The sequence below is a fragment of the Pipra filicauda genome, unplaced genomic scaffold, assembly GCF_003945595.2.
Source record: "Pipra filicauda isolate LSUMZ 115617 unplaced genomic scaffold, ASM394559v2 scaffold191_size1418713_pilon, whole genome shotgun sequence".
In the NCBI taxonomy this organism is placed as follows: Eukaryota; Metazoa; Chordata; class Aves; order Passeriformes; family Pipridae; genus Pipra; species Pipra filicauda.
The window spans coordinates 361,231-369,988 of NW_024104300.1; the positions used below are offsets into that span (position 1 = coordinate 361,231).

At 36.9% G+C, this 8,758-nt stretch overlaps 1 protein-coding gene across 6 annotated transcripts in view; it reads left to right on the forward strand.

The window, feature by feature from the left end:
* The window catches only part of AGTPBP1 (ATP/GTP binding carboxypeptidase 1), a 59,768-nt gene extending 51,323 nt beyond the window's left edge, over positions 1 to 8,445 (forward strand). For 3 of the 6 annotated variants that reach the window (XM_027731823.2, XM_027731825.2, XM_039380282.1), the window contains one exon: positions 4,995 to 5,172. In XM_027731823.2, the coding sequence (XP_027587624.1) occupies positions 4,995 to 5,172 (178 nt within the window). Of the gene's footprint in view, positions 1 to 4,994 lie in introns of all 6 variants that reach the window. The other 3 variants (XM_039380281.1, XM_039380284.1, XM_039380283.1) reach the window with 2 other exon arrangements.
* Positions 8,446 to 8,758: the final 313 nt, after the last annotated feature.

Sequence of the window (8,758 nt, forward strand, 5' to 3'; positions counted from 1 at the left end):
ATGAGGTTCTCATGGGCCCAATTCTCAAACTTTCTGAGTCCCTCTAGATGGCATCTCATCCTTCTGTTGTGTCAACTGCACTGCTCAGATTTGTGTCATCTGCAAACTTGCTGAGCGTGGACTTGGTCTCACTGTCGGTGTCATTGGATTCCCAGATAGTATGCTGCCTGGCGAGCTCCTCACACGACACGTCAACCTGCTCAAAAGCATGTGATCTGTCTGGGCACACTTGCACCCATGATACCCACCTCTGCCTTCAGGTGCCAGGGGACTTTCAGATTCTGGAGTTCCCTGCAGCTGAGTCTTTTGGTCTTCAAGTCTGTTTGGGTCTAGACTTGTACCAAGGTTTCTCTGGGTTTCATCTCCAGCCTGGCAGCTGTGACATGTAGGTGCCATTTCTGTTACAGAAGAAGGCTCCTTCCTCTTCCTTCCTGAATAGGATTAAGTGGCACTTCCAACGTGCCCTTCCTTGAGAACTGCTGTGCCATGCTCTGACTGCTGCAGCACTGACTTCTGCCACTCTCTGAGGCCATTTAAATCTGCTGGCAACACTCGTGCCACATCAGCCTCTTGAGAGCTGACAGTTCCTCTTGGGTCTCTCAGCTCTTAATCACATTTCCCTGACTGCAGGAATGCCCTGCCCAGCTTGTTCTAGCACTCAGCCTCCAGAATGTACTACAGCTGCTGCTGCTGTTACCGCTGTCACTGCTGTTTCTGTGTCCCTCACTGACCTTAATAACTAAAGTATGTTTTAATTAATAATTAAAATACATTTTAGAAAACAGTTATATTAATTCTTGGTGTATTCAATGGCAGGTGATAGAGAAAATACTCTTTTTTGAAAGGGGTATTCTTAACGTTCTTCATAAGCATGATGACTGTAGTATTATATCTGATATGTTAGGTATTAGGAGTTCATCTTTTTACCCATAAAATATTGTTTAGTTAAGATATGCAGAACTTCAGAATTTCATATAGTATTCTCTTAACAGCCATGACTTCAAAGAAAATACAGAGATTGTGGCATCCCTTACATTACAGTACTGTAGTTATGGGATAAACAACCTCTGCTAACCCGAGAAAAATAATAGTTTCATTTTAAAAGGAAAAGTGGGAGGTGTAGTGGTAGAGGAAGAAGGATTATAGAGCAAGTTAATTAGAAGGACCCCAAGGGAAGGGTTAGGAAATTAAAACCCATAGAATCAGCATGATAGCAGCTAAAAATATATTGTAACAAGATATGGTGAGGATGGGGAGCAGCAGGGAAACAGATAAAGAATTTGATTAAACAGCAAGAAATTTTTTCAGGTGTTTTGATTGCTGCATTTCTTGTGACCCAGCCTCAGTAAAATAGCGGAGTAATAGTTACACTTTGCAGATTTATACTAACCTTTAGAGTAGAGATTGCTGAAAAGTTAAATATGTAAGGTTAACATTTGCTACATCAGAAGAAAATGCGTCATAGGAAAGCAAACATACACGAGTGGTATGTGACACAGGTTTTTCCTTTATATAGAAAGTACTTGGATACAATTTTGTGAGGAATGAAAATTCAAGAAAGGGACAGTGGAAAAATAATCGTAAGAAATACTATGGTAACATTTATTTTCTGTAATAAATGATTGAGAAGTCATGGTGTATTGCTTTATATGGTAGTAGAAAGGTAGGATTATTATGAAGCAGACTTCAGAGCCAGTTTTTATTTTAAAGATTTATTTAGCTTTCTAAATAGTATCTGTTCTAATCTTTGATCTGTTCTAATGCTACTTTTCTTGAAGAAGGAAAATAAACTATAATAATGATTTTTATTTTATTAAATGTAAAATGACAACAAAAGCATCCCTCGGTTTTGGATGTACATGTGCCAGAGTGAATGTCTAAAATGTGTTACAGCAGACATTCTGACTTTATAACTGTTCTCAGTGCCTGAATTTCTAGAAGTTAGGGGCATGCCTACACATGCATAAGTATGTAAAATCAATTTATACAAGTATAAAAAAAGTTGCATTGAATAAATATACCTGTGTGTTTTTCAAGACAGTATAACATAGGATATATTATATGAACTGACAGGACACTGAAGAGATAAACTATGTGGTTTGCTTCTGCATCCAGGTTTTTTTCCTTAAGGTAGGCTTTGTTGGTTGCTCTCTTTTAACTGAATCAGCTATGTTAGTTCAATATCCAAATAATGACATTTATTAAAAAGAGTGGATAGAATTTTTAAGAACTTTATATCCTATATTATACCTCACTAACATGAATTTTTAGAAGTGATGACAGTAATGCATTAAACATCCCATTGTCAGTGGTTAGTAAAATGTTTGTCCTTCTCATAGCTCATTGTAGTTTTCTGTTTCAGTGTTCAGAATTATTACTAATATTGGGCCAACATTCAGATTTAAATGCTCTATTTCCTGTCAATTGAATTACACAATCTGTTCTCCAACTGCAGTGTGAATTCCTTGCATACAAAAGCTAATGAATCAATACCTGTGTTAAGGGATTAGAAGCAGAAATTGCAAAAAACCTGTGGATGTGTCAGACTGTGATACATCTGGTGAAGTCCCTATCATTTGTTTCTTTTAACAAATGAAACATTTAAACTTTTTATTTTCCCAGCTTCTTTTTTCCTTAGAGAAAGTGTTGGTAGGTAGTGACTTCGTAGGGCAGAAAGTGTCACAGGACGAAAGCACAGAAAAATTGTATTCCTTTGCTGATTCTACCACACATTCCTCATGCAAAGCATGTACCCTTAGTGTGTGTTGGGTTCCCCATTTGTGAAATTAAAGAGACTCAGCAAAGATTCTGATTATTTTCTTCATTCTTTGTCTCTTCTAAATGGAAATAATTTTATTTTAAACAGCCAGTTCGTTAACCAGCATAATGGGTTGTTGCCCTAGTACAGCTTAAATAATCTGTAAAGTATTTAGTTTTGTGGAGCTTTCCTTTTTGCATAGCTTATTGAGTACAAGCTTATTTAGTGAACCATGATACAGATTGTTTTGAACATAATTTTTTTTTCCTCTAAGATAGGAAACAATTCTTGTCCTGATATTTGAATTAACTCTTGACAGCACAGAACATTACAGTGTGCATGTCATTGAGGCTACAGGTAGAGGAAGAATACTGTGAAATATGTTTATATTCAACAGAGATTGCATTGCAGATTTCAAGTGGTGCATTTAAGCTCCTTAAGGTTTAGAAAGAAGCATTGATTAGTCCTTTTAATTATAAAGCCACAGCCAAGCTAGGTTTTTGTATACCTTAAGAGAAAATTCATCAAAATTAATATGCAAACATTTCTACAAGTTCTGCGTGATGTTCTTCAATAAGAACATCCTCACTGTTTGTATGAGTTCTGTATGATTTGTTTATTAGGTAAAATGCACTACAAAACTTTCTTAGGGCTTAATCTGAATACAAAAATACTTACGAAGTATTTAGGAATCACGGCTAGGCTTTGTGAATGAAAATTTGGGAAGGGCTCTACCCACGTTTGTTGCAAGCGCGTTGGTGGCTAAAAAGACCAATACGAGATAGGCACGTCCGTTGCAAAAGGCACAGCAGAAAGACTCCTTAGGTGGTATATTCTGCAAGACACGATTCTTTCTGCGTTGCCTTTTCTCCTCAAGGGTGATCCTGCGTGTGCTCTCAAAGGCATCAGCAGCGTTATAGATGGTGTGTCTCCAGAGCTCTCGACTGGAGGCCAGAGTAGACCAGTGATGAAGATCAATATGGCCCAAGCTGAGATGTTGTTTCAGGGAGTCCTTGTATCTCCTCTTTGGGGCTCCTCTCATGCAGCAGCCAGTGGCAAGTTCACCATAAAGCAAGATCTTAGGGAGGCGGTGGTCCTTCATCCTGAAGACGTGCCCTGCCCAGCACAGCTGTGTTCTCATCAACATGGCCTCAATACTTGTGACTGCTGCTTGTTCTAGAACAGAGGTATTGGTCACATAATCTGACCAGTGGATGTTTAGGATTGTACGGAGGCAGCGTTGATGGAAGCGTTCTAGAAGTCGCAGGTGGTGGTGGTAGATGACCCATGATTCAGATCCGTATAAGAGAGTAGACAGCACTATGGCTCTGTAAACGCTGATCTTGGTGCTTTTCTTCAAGTGTTTATTTCGCCAAACTCTTTTATGAAGCTTTCCAAAGGCACTATAGTGCTTTTAAGCAGATAGCTTTTTATGTCCTAAGTGAGGTTAGTAAAACTGGGTCTGGAAAACACTTTTTTCTCTTTTTCTTTTTCCCCACTTCTGTTCTAGGCAGGTGAGAGCATCAGAAAGTTGTATTTTAACCTTTTTCCAGTTAACACTAAAGGTGTTAATCCTCTTATTCTTGTAGGCCATTAGTTAAGGCCGTAGACCATTCTGTAGGTGGTAGCTCAGTTCCTTAGTTCATTGCCTCAGAGTTACAAGGCTTAACAAATTTTAAGTTTTACCTGCATGCAAATGTGTGAGAACCTGATATGAGTTAAGGGATTCACGTGGGAACTTAACATTAGTTATAACCACGGCTCCTTGTTTTGTCATCTCTGATATTTATAAGGTAATTGCTCACAATGCTTTTCAGTAAAATGTGTGTTTTAATACAGAGGTTTCACAATTGAATTTTTAGACTGTTAAGTTTGCTATATATTCTGTACCAATGGCTGTGTCTTTATGTAGTTATATTCTTCTGCAGCAACTTCTGATAGTGCTGTATTTACATCAAGTTCTTACCAGCCATTAGTGTAGCTAATTTGTCATGGCACATTTGAATAACAAGTTGTATATGACTGATTAATTAATTCAAGGTCTTACAAACATGGCTTTGGCTCCCAGTTGTTTTGCACACAATTAAAAAATCAATACTATTTCAGGTAAACTGCTGCTTTCCTGAGATAATTTTTGTATTATTGTATGTCAGGAAAGGGACAGGGCATAGTCTGAATGCATTACTCCAGGTAAAACTTTCAACATGATTCATGTTGAACTTCTTGTTCATTATAGCCCCACTACGTACATTCTGGATGAAGATGAGCCTCGCTTCCTTGAAGAAGTTGATTACAGCGCAGAGAGCAATGACGATCAAGATGTTGAATTAGCTGATAATGTGGGTGATTATGAAGCAACTAATCAAGATGACGGACTTTCAGACTCAGATTCAACAAGGATACTCCTTTCTTGAACCAACTTTGCCTCCAGTAATAGGAAATAAAGTATCCTGGATTTCCATAGTCATACACTTCCTTGCTGTTTTCTACAAAGGGGATAAAGCTTCAGTTTATGCAAATAACTGAGGCCTGCCTAGCTCAAGGATAATAACTATTTCTGACAAATTTCCATTTGTTTTATTTAAGGAATTCTGTGTTTTCTTTTAGCACTGAATAGATAAATTTATTTATTAGTTCATTTTTTACTAAATAGTACTGCATGGCATTTTGTGTCCTTAAACCCTATCTTAAGAAAAATGGATTATAATTTATGGTGTGTCAGAGTACAGAAGGTAATTTTTTGTGGTATGGTTCTTTGAGTTGCTTCCTAAAAAATACGTATGTACAGATTTTATAAATTAATTTGTGTACGTGTGTGTATATGTATATGCGCGTGTGTATACTGAGGTGAAGAGGTTATTTTTCAACATTATTTCAAAGATACTTGATTGTGTTTGAAGCAATGTAGTGCCTGCTCTGAAAACATTCAATAATTACTAAATTAAAAATGAGAACTTGATGTATGAATTTTCACACTTGTTTCTTGCTTCTGATGATTATATGGTTTTGCCACAGTATTAGGTGAAAATATGTAATATCTTTTCAGAGTTCTGGAATTTTGCACAGTGACCAATGCAGCCTGTGCTTAGAAGAGCTATAGACTCTTGTATAAAACTTTCCCATAGAATAGGCATGTTTAATTTGAAGAAGTTTTCTCATTAAGTGTACATGACTGCAAGAAGAGGTTAGGTATGTACACTATGTATGTTCAGCTACCCAGATGCTCAATTTTTCTTGTTGAATATGCACGTAGTTAAAAAGTATTCATTTTACTGGCGTCACATAACTATATACCCAGTTCAATTGCTTTAATAGGGAAGGTGCATTTTGGTTTAAACCTTTGTTGCCTGATCGCAGTCTAGTGTTGACTCTGCTCTGAGAAGGAGATTGGACTGTAACTTCCTGAGGTCTCTTCCAGCCAGAAAAATTATTCTGTGATTCTGTATTCTTCATGTTTAAAGTCAAACTGTCAAATATGGAGTTTATACTTCATTCTCTCCTATCATCTGCTAATTCTTACTGCTTCTTGCTTCTGCTTAAGATCAGACCTAACAGAGAAATGAAGTTGTACTCTGTTGTTTACAGAATTGACATGTTTTGCAATGAAAAATACTTTTCCAAAATTATTTTTGAGTGATGTGACCCAGTTGTAGCATTCATTTTCTGCTGCATGTGCAAGGGCTTTAAAAGCATGAAGAATAACATTTCTAAGTTATAGCAGGTTTTTAACTGATGAGAACTTTGTGTATGTTTACTCTTGCAAATAAGTATTTTGGAGGGGAAGGTTGCTTTTGATAGAAGGATTTAAAAAGGATAAAATTTAAGAGAATTAACTGTATCAATGATTTTGAGCCAGGAGACAGATTTTCACCAGGATCTGCTGTTTCAAATGCAGCATTGTTTGGTAATGCCTGTCCATACCACCCTGATTCTGAAACTGGGGAAGGGTTTTAGATCCCTTGTGATACACTACTGTGTTTCTGTTTAAAGGCTTAAATTTATATTAATACACATGCAATATTGAGATGTACAGGTGGAAAAGATGGAAATATTTACATTCTTGTCCTTTTATAAGTTTTTCTCTCTAGTAAAAATTATCTTTCCTTGTGTTCTGTGAACTACATACTGTAAGAAAATTCATTTAATACCCCATTGAAGAGGAGCTCTCTGCATTGAAAGTAGAGGAATTTGAATTATCTGTAAGTCAGTCCAATGACAGCAGTTCAGATTGGTCATATTGCCCTGTCAGTCTTACACTAGTTATCTATATAAATAGGTTTTCATCCTTAAGGGGTCCTACTTCAGTAGGAGTAGTATTCAAAAATAAAATTATTCAGAAATAATTTGACTTAAATTTCAGGGAGTGCAGGATGCCCATGTTAGTTAACTCCATTGTGCATTTCTTCTTAGTTTTCGTTTGAATTTGTGTTACCAAACACCATTTTTATACTACAAGCAAGACTAGAAATATACTTCATCCATTTAGAGAGACTTGTGGCTTGGTGGTACAAAATCATCTTTTCCTCCTCAGTAAATACGCATATATGTTCTTCTCATGTTTTCTACAGCTTTTAGTCTGTGCAAAGAAAGAGTTATGAATGGCTTATATAACGTCTCAGGATAATGTGTTTATACATTAGATTCTGATGCAGTTATGCATTAGAATTCACTTATGCATTAGATGTCAGTCTGGCAGCTGCTGGTCTGACCTTCTACCAGTGCAGTTCCAATAAAAGAGGTGAAACTTTGTCCTTATCTTACACATTGCTGAAAATGCAAAGGTTGTTACCTCTTACATGTTTTGCGGCACTTGCCTTTCCAAAGATATAGTCTCCACTCGTACTTGCAGGGATGCCAGTCCGCGGGAAGAACTGCTGCAGTGATAACTGCTTCACACTGTTTATCCCTTCTCTGCTACATGTTGCTATTGTTGCAGCAGTGTTGGCAGACACATGCTGGTGCCCGCATATATGTGTTTTGGTGGGAAGTCTGGTGTTTAGCTGAAAATGGAATAGCTAACACTTAAGCACACACTCCATTCTGCTGCTGTGGCATTTACCCCAAATAAATGGGCAGAATTACAGCAAAGAATGGCAGCGTCTTGGACTGTCACAAATCAGTCATCTAGCATGGTTTGTCCCAGACAATTGACTGTCTTTATTCTATGCACTGGCATTTCAATAGGTTTCTGTTTTTAAATGATGCTGTTTACTATAAGTATGACTGGTTCTGTATAGGCAAAGAACATATCTGTATATCTTCCTCCAGTAATAACAACAAATAAGATTATAAACAATAATTACATCGGTGTTATTTACTGTCTTGTTTCCAAATAATTGCTATTTCTTTTCCAGGTATAATTCCAATTGCAGCACAAATTTTGGTATTGTGTCTTCACTGGTGACATCCCCTGGTGTAATGTAGCTAACAGCAGTTTGTGCCAAAATCTTGCCTGGTCATTTTTCAAGGTGGATTGTTTTATCAGCCTGACTTACCAGGGAGAATTGGTTTGAATCCCAAGTAAGACTGCAGAAGCAGTAAACACTGCTCACAAAATGCAAAAATGCAAGGTTTCAGATAGTTTCTTATTGTAATGCTATGATAGATATAATTCTTGCAGTGTTATTATGCATGCCCCAAATAACAATACTTATTAATAAAAATGCTTAATAAAGAATTAAATACAATCTTTTGCTTCCCTATTATTGGTTAGTAATGATTAAAGGATTTCTCATCATTGCATATGCAGTAGTGTATCTACCCATAAGGATGGGAGTGTGCCTAGCATTTTTAAAAGGAGAATATTTTTGTTCTCTGTCAAAACAAAGTCAGTGTGCTGCAGGCTTAGAGTAGCATTTGCATATTAATTGACTGAATTATAACTATCTTAAAAAGTTTAATATTTATCAATGTTTGTAAAACTTATGAAGGCTTTGGATGAAACACAATGAAGGTCATTGCAGAGCACACAGAAGAGCCTGGTGGTGAGAGTTTTTCCCT